Genomic DNA, 17,953 nt, shown 5'->3' with positions numbered 1-17,953 from the left:
CATTCTAAAACAAACAATGTCTAATACACAAAAGTGAGAGGTAAAATAGTCCAATGGTTGATGCTTAAACAAGATAGGAAATGCCTTAAAAGGATTGCAGACAAACTTTAGGCTAAAAATAGTTTTATAAAATTAGTTGCATGTCTTTTCTTAAAATGTTTTTCATTTTCACTTTCATGTATATGACATAAACCTTAATTTAAAATGTTTCTTAAATATTAGTTATGTTACATGAACATGGGAATTAAGTCATAAATTAATTATAAAAAATATTTAAGTTTACCTTTAGAAGATATTGCTCACTCCCAGTTCTGTTTTAGCATTCGTAATTGTCACTATTTTCCTTGTTACACCACTTCATATTGGTCTCCTTAGCACTGTTTGTTTCTCAATTTAAAAGAAAAAAACATCATTAAAATGACTTCAAATGCTTTGATCAATTTTATAAATAGTATGACTAAATACAAAGCAAAGTTTACACATGTTAATGATGTATTAGATGGAAATCCATGGTGTTCTTCTGCAAATTCCAGGCTAAAAGTGTCATATTTAATCTCTCAAGTACTAATTGAGAAATTTTTTAAGAATGACTTGCCTATCTTTGTTTGGGTTTCATAACTTGTTTTTTTTCAAATAAGTTAAGAATCAAGTGAACTCTAAGCTAAAAGTCTTATCTATATGCCTTCCATTTTATCTAACTTGGAACCAGAATTTATTATGTTCTGGAAGATTAATTAAATCAATGTACATTGGAGTTAAGTCATAAACTAGTTTTAAAGAACATGTAAGTTGACATATATCATCACCTAGACTCTTCATTGTCCTTTTTTCTTTAAATATTAAAACTTCATTAATAAATAAGATTGTCCAACAAACTTAAAGAAGAAAGACTAAACCATATTTATAATTCAAAATTGACGTCAAAAGACCAATTTACTTAGTTGGTCCTATACATGTGACCCGCGATCAGGAAAAGGATTGCAATAGCTAAATGATGGTGTGTTATTTGGTTAACCATAGACCACCAGTTACTGGATCTAATCCTCCGCGAAAAGTAAGAAATTCTGCATATTTTGACCAATTCAAGGTGAAAAATGGAGTTTCTCCCTCGGCAAAACTGGGATAAAGTTGAGCCGAAAGATCCCGATTCAAAATAAATTCATGAGGAAGCGGTATCTCTTTAGGATCTACTCCAGCGTTTGGAAGAAGCATAAAATAAGAATGAGAAAATTGATCAATTTAACCTCTAAATTGATGAATGTCTCTATCTTAACCATGGTTTACCAATTAACACAAGTCTTTTTTAAGAAAAATAATGGTTTAATCTTCAAGGTTTAGACATATCGTTGTTTAATTTGTTAATGAGTTAAATATTGGGTTTATTTACATAGATTGGTATGTGATAAGCATTTACTAGGAATTTTATTCGTCAATTTTATCCTTTTCCTAACTTCAGAAAATGCATTATGAAAATATGTTTTCAAAATATTGCTCCAATGCAATTCAAATCAATATTATATGCATTCATGTAATCAATCAATCAATTTGGGTCAAATCAACCTAGTTAATCAACACATTTAAACTCAAGAATAGAAAAATTCATCAATCAAAGATTTAGAAATCAATTACACTGAGCTAAAACATGATTTTCATTTAAATTCTTACAAATTAGCTGATTAATTAAATTGAATCAACATCTTACATAGGGTTTGTAGGGGCCATTGGGGTTGAGGCGTGGTGGTTGAAGCTCACGAAGCTCACGAATCTCAAGAATCTGACATATCTTTCCTTCATCATTTCAATGTGATCTTCTTCATCATTTCCTGGTTGCAAAAATATATAACAATTAGGCATTTAGGCTGCTTCTAAACTAGGAAAGTATTGTATCCTAATGTTAGTCAGGAACATCTAAATAAGGAAAAAAAATGTATTATTAAAATAATGTGAAACAAATAAAGAGATAAAGTAACAAATAAAGTCTAAAATGAATACATCAGATAAAGAATCAATCAGGGATGTTATTTATGTACTTTAATGTAAATATATTTATTCCGTATTTTTAAATAAAATGAATTTTGTACATGTAGTATGCGGAATGCACATTGTAATTTACAGTTTTATGTTCCTTTCTCCCTATTTTTTTTTTGTTTTTTTTTTCTCCCCCATCATTTTATGTAATAATTGAACGCTTATTGTGTTCCTTTTTGTTCTAATAAAAAGTTGACCTTCTAAAGAATTAAAAGAATGTACATTAACATGAAAGAAACCTAGTATGAGAAATCCATCAACTTAATCCAAAACTGATCAATGTCACCATCTTAACCATGGGTCACCAATTAACAAAACTCTTCCTCAAACAAATAATTACTTAATCATTCAAGGTTTTTTAGAGATATCGTTGTCTAGTTTCCTAATAAGATAAATATCATATTCATTGACATGCAAGAGAAATTATTTCTATAGATTAGTACGTGATAAACATTAATATGAATCTAGAACATCAAGTTTAACATTTCCTAATTCTGGAAAATACAATTTGAAATTCTGTTTTCAAATTATGTCCAATTCAATTCAAATCATCATCAAATACATTTCATTCAATCAATCTATTTGGACGAAGCTAACAGTTAATAAACACATTCTAACTCAATAATAAAAGCAATTCATCAAACAATTAGTTTTTCATCAAAATAATAAAAAAACTGATAACATTGAACTATAACTAGAATTTCATCCCAATTCATACAAATTAGCAAATCAATAGCATTTGAAATTTTATCAACATCTTACCTAGGTTTGTAGGTAAGCTCAAGAAGATTATCTGTCTTCTAGCTTTTGACAACAATAGCAGTAGAATGCAATTTGCCACTATTTTGTCAAACAATTGAGCAAATACAAATGCTTGATTTTAGATCTTTTTTACAAACAAAGAATGTCTCATAAAATATGCACGATTATCGAGAAATCCTTCATTTGTTAAAAAGATCTGAAAATCAAACATTTTCATTTGCTCAATTATTTGTCAGAAAAGTGGAAAATTTATATGATTGACATATCTGTTTCGTCATGACGAACACTTGGAGGAATTTTATCCAAATTTCCTGGTCCTTCAATCGATAGCAAAGGCCTCTAGGCTCGGATGGAGAACTCTCGCGTCTCACATCGGATCGAACTCAGGGTTTTTCTTCACAAGAAACCATCCTTGCGACGCTCCAGATCAACCCTCAGCCGTCATCCGAGCATCAAACACCACCCGATGACCTTCTTCATAAACAGAGTCCTCCCGCGGCTGCGTAGTTTTCTCTCACTAAATTAGATATAATCTAATTTCTAAATAAGTTATCTTTAATTCACAATAACCCTATACCCATTCTATACCCATTGGATATTTGGATAAAAAAATGTTATTTGAAAACTAAAGTTATAATAACCATCATTCTCTTAAATTGAAAAGTTTAAAATGTGATAAATAAAAATTTAAGAATAGTTAGATGGATTTTTGTCAAATTTAGGTCTCCCTAAATCTCAAATGAATTTTCACTGAAATTGAAACAAAATGCGGGATTGTTATATAAAGTCAAATTCGGTGATGGAATAGACACTCTATTCTGGTATGATCCGTGGATCAAAGGAGTTCCTTCTTATGAGTTATCAAGCCAAAAACATTAAAATAAGAAGAGAACAACAACTAACTACTGTGTGTGTGATGTTATGGAAAGTCAATGCAATTATATTATAAGGTTAAATTCGGATGGGACAAGAATCATTCAGACGGTCAGCCGTATAAACTTTCAAATAAGGCCAATGTGCATTAATGGAGGCTGAAATCAACAACAAATTTAATTCCAGTTCGGTATGGCAGTGTATTCGCTCTCAAGAGCAAATTGTTGAGTGGTATCACAATGTATGGTCTTCTAAGATCATACGTCGATATTAGATTACTTTGGTTGGTTTATAGAGGTAGGCTGATGACTAGAGATCGATTGAGCAGGTTCATGATCATTTCTAACACTAGTTGTGTCCTATGCATCAATTGTGATGAGTCGATTTTTCATTTTTTTTTGTGAACGTAAGTTCACTAAAGTTCTTTGGGGTAAGTTAGTCGACAATTTGAGCTTATAAACTTTCTTAGTTGATTGGAGTGGTATTATTAATTTAGTGTTTTCAAAGACTAAAGGAAACTCATTTAAGTCCAATTTATTCAAATACTTTTAAGGATGTCTTGTGTATCATTTTGGATGGAGAGAAATGCTAGAGTTTTCTCTAAAATAGGAGAATGAAGACCAAGTATGAATGATATTGTTGTTGATGGTCTATCTCTTATAAACACATGGAGAAGAATGCCAATCACTATTGAGAATTGGGAGCTTTGTCAAAAATGGGGATTATGTTTGATAAAGTCACAAAGGAAGCCATGTTTAAGGTGAGATAAAAATGGATGCTTGCTTGATGGTTGTTCTTGATGGTTGTTTGCTGTATTTTTCTAATTTTTGAATTTGTTATTTCCTTCGAATTCTTAAATTTGTTTGTTTTCAAAATTAGGACAAAGGGATGTTTTGTCTTAATTTCAAAACTCTTGCATCTCTTCTCTTTTAGAATTTTAATTAAATAGCAATAAGTCAGTTCCAAAAAAGAAGGATGTCTCGAATGAAAAGCACCACATCGAGGTTCAAACCAAATCAAAGAAAATACAGAGCAAAGGTAAAACGTGTTACAATAAGAATTGAAGAAATGAATTCCCGGAGAGTTTAAATCTTCTATCACTATGTACCTCAAGATCTATTCAATGGAGAGAGTGAAATTTTGTATCGTTTTTTGCGGTCGAGTTATTAACTATTTTATGTAACCTAGTTTTCAAATATATAATTTAATATCCACCATAATAGTTGCCGCTTTAAAGGTTATATCATCATAAAATTCTGTTCTACTATAATAACAAGTATTTAATTGCGTATCTTTATTTTATTTGTTCATTAATAAAAAAATATCACGTCTTCATAAATTTTTACAATCTCGATCAACGATTCCTACTTGACAACAATCATTACTTACAAAAATATCGAATATGATGGATGATGATACAGATAATAAATTTACATCAATTCAAAGTCATAATCGGCAATAGTGAGAGTTTCAATTAGGCTTACACAAATTAATAATGGTAATCAAGTTGAGACAAAATGTCATTGTTAGATTTTTACTAATTTTCACCGCCGCAATTAATTACATTTACATCAAATTGATGTAAATAATAATTTTTTTTCATTCATGTCTTTATGTGAATGTGTACATTTTTGTACTTAAAAGTTTAAAATTTGAAGTTTTAAAGTATGTAAAATTAATAGAGTTTATATGGACTGAATCGTCCTCAAAATGACGTTTTGTAATATAAACTAAATTAGCTTTTCTTTTACCTCTATTTTGTATTAGTTTTTTTAGAAAAAAATAGATTTTAGGTTTAGTTATTTACAAATGTATTGTTTTTCTTTCTATTTTTGATTTTACACACATCATAAATATTATTAACTTTCTTTCTTAAAACATTCATACATATTTAATGAATATGAGCACGTGAAAATGACATATTAGGTTGAATATGGTCATTATAAAACCTGACTTTTATGAGATAAACGTAACCAATAAACTTACAAAAGTGGTGTATATTGAACAAATGGACCACAAGTCAAAGACTAAACATGCAAACTTAAAAGTCATCAAGCTTGGAGGTCTTCCAACAAAAATATAGGTTTTCATCCGAGTTCACATGAATCATAATACTAACCTCTTCCAAAGTCATAATAATGACGCTACAAATATGTCACAAATGATGACTTTTGACGTTAAATGTTTCTCTGGTTCATTTTCAGCCAATTAGTTTACTATTAAATTACAAGAATAATAGCTCAATATTTCCTTAAACACACTACCCTAACTGTCCCAAGACATGCTTACCAACAACCGTCAAATGATCAAATTAATTTATTATGGTAAGGTGAAACTTAGTAGGAGTTAAAAATTAGAGAAATAAGGTGAAACTTAGTAGAAGGGTGTGAGACCATGATGAAAAGGATTGGTAGTACTTTGGCCAAAGAAGGATATCTTGATCAAACTTTTAAAATACTACAAGTTCACTCAATTTAACTAAGACATTACAACATTTTCAAAAAGAATGTAACAATGACCCACCTAAACAAATTTATATCCTTTCATCTACGAGAGCCATAGACACCTTATCACTCCACAAATTCAACAATCTCAATGTCGAGTGACCCATCATCATGGATGGTTCCATGAATTGAAATTGTGATAGGCTTGAAATTTTGTTGGAAAAATTATTAATGAAACGGATAGATTAGCGTACTATTTGGTATATTTTTAGAATTAGAAAAATAAATAGTGAATTAAATTTTAAAAAATGAGGGATTGTCACACAAGCCTAGTTATTATTCACTTGAAGGATTGGGTCTTGTAGGGGAGCAATATGATGGGATGAGTGTGGAAGGAAGGACCAAGACCGATGGGCTTAACTTGTCTTTTTGTTTATTCACTTTGCTTATATTTTGTGATCTTTACTTGGATGTCTAAATAGACTTGTATAGAATCATGATAGTTGTGATGGAGTTTAGCTTACTTTGTTGTAGCTTCTTTTGGCTGTATTGAGAAGCATGTATATATGAATTATATGCTAAACATGACCAGTACTTTATGGCTTCTACTAAAGATATGTATAGATATATGTGTTTGAGTAGTAGTTATACTATATGAGTATGGATGTTTCAGTTGGTATCAGCATTTGTAGTGTAAATATTTTTATTTTTTTCGGGGTGAGCTTGAGTCCACCTCAATTCTAACGTTGATCTTCCACTTCTCACCATCAACGTAAACTTTCTAACACATCTTATTCAGTTAGTAAAATTATTGAATCGAATATAAATATCTCACATATGGTGGTCTCCTTACATATAGCAATGTATGTGATCAACTCGATAATAAGACTTTTTCACACTAAGTGTCCTCCTATAAGCCATACCAAACATGGACTCGATCTTCCACTAAACAAAATTCCGTTTTATATGTTACAATAGACGAGACGATTAGACTTCTTAAATAGTGAACCACCCGACAAATCTGACATATATTTGCATCTAATTAACGACTCCCAAATGTTATTATGTTCCAAGGAGAACTTTTTGCACCATTTCAAAAGAATGACCTTGTTAAAGAAGCTTAGATAATGTTCAAACAACCTTGATCCTTAACATTTTATACTTCATCATATCTAATCAGGTGAGAATGAAGACTCAAACAAACCTTAGAGGATAAACAAAATCAAAAAATGGACAAACAAAAAAAATAGAGTTTTTGTTAGTTGTCATTTATTGCCAACCTGACCACCGGGTTTTGATTGGATAGTGGATAGTTTTAACTTTAAAATGGGTGGTTTAACCAAATGATCATTTATATATATATTTTTATGTTTAATAAATTAAAAGTTACCCGATTTTGGTAAAATCTATTTATGTTTGAGTTTGATTTTTGAAAGCTTTATATATATATATTAATAAATATAATATATATATATATTTAAATCATTTATATAAGGTAAATCTAATTAATGAAAAAAAATAATAGTACATTAATTAAATTTTAATAAAATGAATTTAAATTTAAATAGTTTTGAATAGGTAAAATTTTATTCATAAAAAAGAGTTAAATAATAATATATATTAATTTAAATTATATTTCGGCTACAGTATATTAGGAGATAGTTTCAAAATAATAAAAAACATTAATTTGTTTAGTAACTTCTAAAAAAATAGCTCCTATCTGTTTTATATATTTTTTAAATTAGTTTTATATTCAATCATATGTATCACATATATAAAAATGCCTAGGATAAACAGAAATTGATTTTATCCACTTATAAAACATACAAATATCAAATATTAAAGTACCTAAGATTTTGAAGTGTTTGGTTGAAAAATAAATCTTAATTCCAAGTTAAATACTAAAAAAACTATAAAACAAAATAACTATATAAATAAAACTAAGAAATAGATTAGTTGAGAGAAAAATGGATATGATTATAAAACAAATATCAAATAATTAAATATTTTTTATTATTATTTCACAAATGGATATGAATGAAAGATTTATTCATTAACCAAGAAAGCATAACAAAAATGTTGAGAGAAAAAATCATTAAAAAAAATGGCACAATGGCATCACACACCAAAACAAAACAAAATAATAAGTGACACTAAAACAACATGACATGACACACTAAAACAAACATTAATGTCAAAATCTAAACCACATTCAACATCGTGTTTATACATTTTTTTTCTTTATCTAACCATTAATGGAATCTCGCATACATATTTTTCCCACTTGTCTCTTCTTCGGATTTCACTCTCCTATAATTGATTCAATAATTAACATAAAATATTCAGTTAAAATAATTTAATCTATATCAAATATATAATATATAATTAATCTATATCAAAAATATAATATATAATTAATCTATATCAAAAACATAATATTTACTATAACACATTAAAATAAGTTTTTGGTTTGAATGCTAATTTGTAATTCATATTTTTACCATTTAAGTATGATTATCTAAGAGGGTCATGATCCATCATGATAGAAGAATAACTAAATGATAATTTACAGGTTGTTAATGGTGATTTATTTGTTAAATTGTAGTTACAACCATTTTTGAATGTTTTGAAATTATTAACAAGTATAGATATAATTGGTACTAGACATAATTTAAGATACTTTATAATAGATATGATATTTTTTTATACCTATATTAATAAAAAAAAAATACACAAATCCCTTATTTAGGTTTCTCTCAATTTTGTGTATATCGCATCTTCTCTCTAACGTTCTACCTAACCGTTTTCAATCAATCTCATAGTGAACTTTACTCTAGCGTCCTACCTAACCGTCTCCAATCAATATCATGATCACCATTTCTTACTACTGATTTTATTTTTGTTGAGTTCTACATTTATCATAGCTAGAGTGTTCTAACACTGAGTGTTTTTTTAAAGTAGACCAATATAGTGAATATCACCGAACATCAAACAACTACAACCTTATTATCGCTCAAAATATTACTCAATCAATCTAACACTTATCCGACCTGTTTCAACCGACTCATTCAGCAAAAGAGGAAATACAACAGCGAAGAGGAAATACAAAAACGATCCTTTGTAATTCATCAGGACTAACTCTAATTATTGTCTTTCTTACTAGATATACCTATTATGGATGATGTTTTAGCATCCAACTTGCCTCATCAACTAAGATAAAGATCGGAGAATTGTCAACTCTATGATTCGTGCATGGATGATGAATACGATCGTTGTCAGAATTCAAATAAGATTCTAGTCGACTAAAACTAGTAACGATCTCTGGTTTGAAATTAAATCGAGGTATGAATAAATAATGGTATGAGAATTTATTATCTCCAAAAGATAATACTGCATCAAAGATCAGACTTAGAGGAATATTAATTTAAGATTAGACTCCTATAGTATGAAATGCTTAGTTTTAAACTACTTTATAAAGTGTAGGTATATAGGAACTAAGATAGACTGCGATAAATGTTTTCTAGAACTTGGAATGACTGAAGATGATGAAGAAAACAAGTTAATGCATTTTTTTATTAGAAATAATAATGAGTATGAAAATGTTAATGATCAAATACTAATACAAGAATATTGGCCTACTATTTACATGTACCTTTTACTTAGAGTGTTAGCAAGACTAATAAAATATTTCAATTCATTTTTTTGGAAAAAAATATTTCAATTCATGCCAGTCTATAGAGTAAAACTTTGATGAAAATCTACCCATCAATTTAAATTACCTCTTTTCCACTAAACATGTTTTACATTTGTTTAAACTAACATTTAAACTTTTATTTTTTTATACAAAGGATAAATTTCATTAAAGAGAAAAATTTTGTGAATGTGAGAAACATAAAAAAATAATAAATGAAAAAGAAAGGGGAACAAAATTTAAAAAAAAAAGAAAATATTCTAATAAGCTCAAAAAAGTTTAATCTTTGAGTCTTTGATCTTAGTAATGTATGATTTTTCCCTTGAAAGATTATATAATTTTTTTTCGTTCCAAATAGACAACCACATAATTGGACGATTGACTTACAACTTGTACCAATATTCTTGTACCAATATTGTTTGGAGTCTAGTCGTTCCATTTTTTCCAACATTCCTCCACAATTAATGACATCTCCAAGTTTGAAATAAAAGTATTGTGTATTACGTTAATAACAATAGGCCTATATATACATAAATTGAGTTAACGAAAAGTTTAGGAATATGAAAAGTCTAGAAATATTAAAAGTCTATAAAATGAAAAGTTATCCATATTTACATTTAATTATTTTGTTTAATATCTTTCCGCAAAAGAAACGGACATAATATTTGCATTATTAAAGTTTATTTTGTAAGTTCATATATATTAATCATTATTTTGGTTCTTAGATGAATAATAATAAGAATCTGACAAGGGCCGTCGCCAATAATCAGAACTTGCCTATTGTATATAACCAGAATCGGAGGATTCATGTCGCAAATAACAAGAACCAATTTTCTCGTGTCTCCAAAAATTCTTTGGCAACAATCACCACCACCTAATAATTGGGTTCCTCATTATAATACCAATTATTAGTGGACAAATATCATTGGAGAATAGTAATTATAATTGGAATTCATGGTGTTATCCCCTCCAAGAAACATGAATATTCCTTTTTTTACAAAATCAGTCACACTAGAACCGCAAGTTAGTAAAGTCTTATTATAAATTAATTTTTATGATGACTAGAACCGCAAGTTAGTAAAGTCTTATTATAAATTAATTTTTCATCATAATTTAAAATTTGTTATTGTTTGATCTGATTTGATTATGACATCCTTAAACCGATTCTTACCACTAGGCTACCTTGATGAAGTTATTATTTAAGGTATTATTTATATATATTTTGTTATTCTAGTAAGGACAATTTGGCAAAAGAGATGTATATAATGAATGTTGGGTATCTATTTTTGTAATTGCTGATTTTCCTCTGGTAAGTTATATATTTCTTTAAAACATGTATTGCTAATTTGATAATAAGGAGACAATATTGTTCTTTGTGATTTGTAGAATAAGGGAATGAACAGTACAAAATTTGGAGACATTGATGCTTTAATACATTCAAGATAAAAGTAGTAAATATTATGTTTTTAATCATTATTTTAATTGAATATTTGGTGTTAATTATTGAATCAATTGTAGGACAATAAAATCAAAAGAAGAGCCTAGTATTCCATTAATTGTTAGATAAATGATCTATTTCCATTGATTCAAGATAATGGGGTAAAAAATTGTCATATATTATCATATCTCACGCTTTTAATAATTGTAGAAGAAAAATGTATACACTAGGTTGAATGTGTTGTTTGGATTTTAGATTTTAACATTAAAGTTGTGTTGTTTTAGTGTGTCATGCCATTTTTTAAGAAATAAAACTCTCATTTATATCATTTTGTATAAATAATTAATTAAAATTTTATATCATTTCTATTCAAAACTATTTAAATTTAAACAAATTTGTATTTAAAATATTATTTATTCAATATTATTAAATATTTGAATAAATAAACTAGTTCACATTTAAATAAATAAAAATAAAAAAGGACACATTAAATATTAATTTTAATTCCATTTATTATTTTTTAATTATTTTATTATGAATTATTTTTTTTTATTAATTTTATTATTAAATAGATTTACCTTATATGAATGATTTATAACAATTTCACAAATTATTTAAATGTTTATCATATATATATATATATATATATATATATATATATATATATATATATATATATATATATATATATATATATATATATATATATATATATATATTTAAAACTATCAATTAGCGGAAACACTTGAGTTTTATTTATTTAATTAATTTATTAATATATACCAACCATATTTTTAGAACATTATTTAATCTAAATTAATATTATACAAAATATTTTAAAAAATAATTTTTAAATAATTTTATTTTTTCCAAACCTAAATCCAGCCTTATTTTATTTTTTCTTAAATTAATTTAGTTAAATTCTAAATAAAAAAGTTATCTAATTTCTTAAATAATATATGTATAAAGTTTTCAAAATTAAAACTCAAACATAAATAGATTTTACCAAAATCTGTAACTTTTAATTTATTAAACATAAAAATTTATATAAATGATGGTTAGTTAAACCATCCATTTTTAAGCTAAAATATCCAACCAAACCGATCCGGGTTGGCAATAAATGGCAACCAACTAAAACTCAGTTTAGTCAATTTCTTTTGTTTATCCGTTTTTCTATTTTGTTTATTCTCTTAGGAGTGCTTTTATAACTTTCTCTAAGGTTTGTTTGAGTCTCCATTCTCACCTTATTAGATAGGATAATGTATAAAATATTAAAGTTCAAGGTTGTTTGAATATTATCTTGATCTTTAACAAGGTACTTCTTTTGAAATGGTGCAAAAGGTTCTCCTTGGATCATAATATCATTTGAGAATAGTTAATTAGATGCAAATATATGTCAAATAAGAAGTCTAATAGTCTAGACTGTTTCTATTCCTATTAGGTTAAACTCTTTTTTTTTAATTATTTTACTTTATTATTGTTAAGTTGATTTTGTAAGTTCATATATTAATCTTTATTTAGGTTTTTAGACGAATAATAATGAGAATCCCACAAGGCTTTTTGTCAATAATCAGAACCGAGTAAATAACCAACGCCGGAAGATTCCTTTCGCAGATAACAAGAACTAATTTTCTCGTCGGTCTTCACAAACTCCTTGGCGACCAACATCGTCACCATCACCACCTTATAATTGAGTCTCCTTATAATACCAATTATTATGTGGACAAATATCATTAGAGAATAATTATTATTATTATTATAATTGGAATTTATGGCGTTATCCTCTCGAGGAAATATGAATATTCCTTTTGCACCAAATTAGTCTACACCAAGACCACTAGCTAGTAAGACTTTATTATAAATTAATTTCTCAACGTAATTTAATATTTGTTATTGTTTGATCTGATTTTTCTCATTAGAAGAAACTCATTTTAGTGGAAAAAAAAATATAAAAATGTCTTTTAAAAACCGACTTAGAAAAATCTGAAAACAATAGTTTAAACGTCGAATTTCAAAAATACTTAAGTCACGAGTGTCCTGGTACCTTCAAAATGACCGGAACGAAAAATCGTGAAGTTTGAGTATAATATTTTTGTTAGAGAAAATGTACCGAAGGGTCATTTCGGAGCTTGTATATGGGTCAAAACATCGTTTTTCAGAACGACTCGGTTTCTAGAACTCGCAACTCATTCATATCCTTCATTTTGAAAAATTATTAATTTTGAATATAATATTTCTGTTTGCAATTATCTGCCGAGGATATTCAAAATGGCGAAAAACTGGAAAATGAGTCAAACCGGCGAGTCGATTCATAACCAGCGAAGTTAAGGAGATTTTTTTTTATGAATAAAGGAAGACGGATTTTTTTATTTCCAATTTTTTCCTTCAAACTAAAAGGCGGGACGGTTATTTCAAAGAGGGGTTAGTTCATTTTGAAAAAACTAAAAGAAAAGAAACAAAACAGTAGATTTGGTTAGAACAGTGGGGGAGATCGGTTAGAACTGATTTGGTTATTTTGGGAAAAAAAGAAAGAGAGAGAGAGAATCACAATAGGCAGGTGATTCTTGATCAGTTTTTTTTTTTTTCCAGAAAAATAAAGCCTTATTTTAATAAATGAATAAGGCGGTGTGAAATACAACAATTTTAAATAGAAAGATATTCAAAAATTTGAGTAACAAAAATTGAGAAGTAAGAAATCTTTACATAATTGAAAAAAAAAAGTTATAAAAACCAAAACAGATAAACATTTGTCACCATTTTTCTTGTCACACCACTTTATATTTATATTGGTCTCCTTAGCAATGTTTATTTCTCTATAAAAGAAGAAACATCTTCAAATGCTTTGATCAATTTTAGAAATAATATAACCAAATACTGAATAAAGTTCACATATTACAATAAGAAATGAAATAAAGAGGAAAAAAGAAGGAAAAAAATATCATTTAAACAATCCTTACCTTGTATGCAAGACTATTAAAATCTCGAGTTGACTCTTAAAATCTTACGATTTTACAATTTCACGTTAGGTTAACGAGTCTGATTTTACGTAAACTCTTAAATTGGTAAACTCTTACGATTTTAAATTTAAGATAATAAGATTTTACGATTTTACGAATTTAGTAATACTTTCGATTTTATAATTTTACTATTAAAAAAAACAAATTTATATTTTAAATTTAAAAATAAAGTTATTATTTATTTAAATAAATTGATTAATATAATTAATTTTTTAAATATAATTTTGTTTAATATTATTTACTTATTATTATTTTTAATTAATTTTATATTAAAATATATAATATTTTAAAATTAGCTAAATATAACACACTTAATTATATATATAAATAATAATAATAATAATAATAATATATAGCTAATATTTTTTCAAATTAAACTCTACGACTTCATGTAAACTCTGAGTTTACAACTGGTTAACGATTATAAGTAAACTATCGATTTTGACAGTCTTACCTGTGTGGCCGAGTTTTTTTAAGTAATGTGTATAATGTATGCAAAATTACGAAAAAAAAGAAAAAAAAAATGCCTGTAATATATTAAGCCTACTCTCATAGGAGCTAAATATTTACATTTTTTACAAAAAAAAATAAAAAATAATATTATTATAAAAATATAGGTAAAAGAAATAACTAACTCCAACTAGGCCAAAAATAATCACTATAGTGAAAAATAAATCATTTCACTTGAACTTAATATCAGTAAAAAAATGCTCTAAACACATTCCAAACAATTTATCAGGTAATTAAGAAAGGCAACTTGGAATTTGTTTTAAAAAAAATGTGTTTGGTTAGAAGTGAACTGTTAATGAAATTGAAATTAAAATTAAATGGGGGTAATTCCAACTATATTATTTGTTGAAGGGCTTAAACCAATAAAATCAATTTAGAACTTCAACTCTTATAAAATTGAAATAAGTATATATTTTTTATATTAAATTCTCACTAAAATAAAATAAAATAAATAAAATCAAGCAAATTTATAAAGTTGAAAAAATTAATAATTTTCAAAACATCAATTTATAATTAAATTTATGAAAATAACTTTTACCCAAATAAGATATATATGACAATGTCAGTGATTATATAAAAGATAATATATAAAAAATAAAGATTATAAATAATAAAGGGTCATTCAAATCCAAAAACTCAATATCTTTTATGCAAATTTTGTTAAACTTTTTTTTCATTTCATAAAAAACACTTTAGGGTTTTGAACTCACCCTTCTATGGCGTCAAAAACTGATGAATCGCCGACAAATAATCTTCATTCAACAGACCACAGTGCTGAAATACAAGTCGAGATTCAAGGGATTGCAGAAGTTTCTAAAAGACCACAACATCCCAAATGGAGTATAAGAGAGACCCATGTGCTCATAGAGGGTAAATTCGCGGAAGAAAACCTGAGGAGGAACGGAGAACAAAGATCTAATGTAATTCTTACATCAAAATGGGAGGCCATCTCATCCTTCTGCACTAAGAATGGCATGAAAAGAGGAGCGATTCAATGCCAAAATAGGTGGAGTAGGTTAATGGAACTTTTCAGGAAGATTAAAATGAGAGAATCAGTGAATAAAGATGAGGATAAATCATTCTGGAACATGACAGCCAAAGAAAGAAGCTTGATTAAGCTGCCCAAATTTTTTGATAAGGATGTTTATGATGTATTGGATGGAAATCCATGGTGCGCCTCTGCAATTTCGTTAAATCAAGTTGCAACAAATGATTCTTCAAAGAAACTACCAAGTACGTGTTTTTTATTTTTCCTTTTCACATCTATTTTGTTTGTGGTATAAATAAGTAGATTTGTGATAAAATTCAATGAATTAGGACTTTATTAGTAGATTGATATGATTCGTCTAATCCAAGTAACTAAGAACTTGGATTGGAGTCTCAAAATTGATTTATTGAATTGACAAACTACTCTGAGATCAAATAATTTCTATTAAAGAACTTTTCTTTGTTCAACGAAACAAGTTATGGTGTTATCCTTATGGAATTTGTTTCCTGGACTGTATTTATTATTTGGAAAAATCAGAGCATTACTTTAATAAATGAAAAAGGCATTAGAAAATACAACAATGACTAGCAAAATATACAGATATGCAATTGATTGAGTAACACAAATGGAAAGCACAAAATCTTTAATGAAACCAAAACAAAGTTAGGCAAGTCATTCTTACAGATTTTCCCAATCAACACTTGAGTTTAAATATGGGACTTTTAGCCTAGAATTAAATTGATTCTATGTGTATATAAACTAGCTTTTACTTTGATTATTGGAGCACATCACCATCAAGCTTTAATTCACACTGTCACAATCATTTTTCATGGTCTATCAAATACTTTTATATTTCTTTCAGTCCAAATCTCATAAGCAAATGTAACAAAAGACAATATGAACATGCTTTAGAAGAGACTCTTTCATTTAACTTCCACAATGTTTACTGAACTTTTTATATTACATAATGTTGAAGAATTGTTATTTTGGTAATGAGAAATGATTGGGAGAGGGAATTTGGTGAGAGAATAAGAGAGGGAATGACGTGGCGGCAATATAATTGGCTAAAAAAATCAAATAATTTCTCTCTCTTCTCTCTTTCCTCCTACTTTACATTTTTTCCAACCAATGAGGTGATGCCAAGTTATTCCCTCTCCCATTCCCTCCCTCAAATTCCCTCCCCTATCACTCCTCTTTGGTAATACAAATTCTGTAATAAAATATCTTATTTTTGTTTTTCCAGATTTAGATATGAAAAAGAATAAGCCAATATACTGTCCAAAAGAAGCAACATCTCAGAAGCCAGGCAAAAAAAGAAGGTTATTTGAGAATGGAAATGAAGAAGTCAACATGGAGTCCGAGAATGGGAATGAACAAGATAATATCTTGATTGTTGCTTTAAACAAAATAGGAGATGCCCTTGGAAGGATTGCAGACAAATTATGAAATTGGTTTTTTTTTTTATCATTTATAATGTTGTTCAAACTTTTTTGCTATTCTAAATGTTTTTCATTTTCTTTTTTTGACTTAAAAACTGAATTAAGATGATTCTGGAAGATTGATTAGGTCAAATAATAATGGGAGTCAAGTCATAAACTAGTTTTAAGGAACATTTAAGATGACCAATATCATAGCCTAGACACCTGATTGTCTTCTTTTTTTTCTTTCAAACTAATATAACTTCAATAATAAACAAGATCGTCGCACCAATTTGAAAAAGAAAGACAAAACCCTATAAAGCGTATGTTATATCCAATATTTATGTCACAAGACCTATCCACGAGATGCAGAAAACTAAGTATGAGAAAACCCATTAACTTAATCCCAATATCGATCAATGTCTCAATCTTAACCATGGATAGCTAATTAACAAAACCCTTCCCCAAGAAAAATAATTACTTAATTATTCAAGGTTTAGAGAATTTTATGGTTTTCTAATAAGATAAATATCACATTTATTGACATGCAAAAGAAGTTATTTCTATATATTGGTACACGATAAGCATTAATATGAATCTATAACATCAAGTTTAACATTTCCTAATTCTGGAAAATGCAATTGGAAATTCTGTTTTCAAAATAGTGTACAAATTCAATTCAAATCATAATCAAATACATTTCATTCAATCAACCTATTTTGGACGAAACTAACAGTTAATCAACCCATTCTAAATCAAGAATAAAAGTAATTCATCAAACAAT

At 27.5% G+C, this 17,953-nt stretch overlaps 1 protein-coding gene across 1 annotated transcript; it reads left to right on the top strand.

Annotated features, from left to right (window-relative positions):
* Positions 1 to 15,479: 15,479 nt before the first annotated feature.
* On the top strand, positions 15,480 to 17,197 carry LOC124944867 (trihelix transcription factor ASR3-like). Its single transcript, XM_047485213.1, has 2 exons — positions 15,480 to 15,996; positions 16,995 to 17,197. Exons 1-2 carry the CDS (start codon positions 15,480 to 15,482, stop codon positions 17,195 to 17,197), a joined length of 720 nt encoding a protein of 239 aa, XP_047341169.1.
* Positions 17,198 to 17,953: the final 756 nt, after the last annotated feature.

Source organism: Impatiens glandulifera, chromosome 7 (genome assembly GCF_907164915.1).
Source record: "Impatiens glandulifera chromosome 7, dImpGla2.1, whole genome shotgun sequence".
NCBI lineage: Eukaryota > Viridiplantae > Streptophyta > Magnoliopsida > Ericales > Balsaminaceae > Impatiens > Impatiens glandulifera.
Note: the sequence above shows the minus strand (reverse complement) of the source record. Positions and strands in the feature narration are given on the sequence as shown.

Bases quoted from the DNA above. Each gene is read 5' to 3' on its own strand.
- LOC124944867 (XM_047485213.1), top strand. From the start codon at position 15,480: ATGGCGTCAAAAACTGATGAATCGCCGACAAATAATCTTCATTCAACA. The intron at 15,997-16,994 runs GTACGTGTTTTT...TTGTTTTTCCAG, and splicing joins TTCTTCAAAGAAACTACCAA to ATTTAGATATGAAAAAGAAT.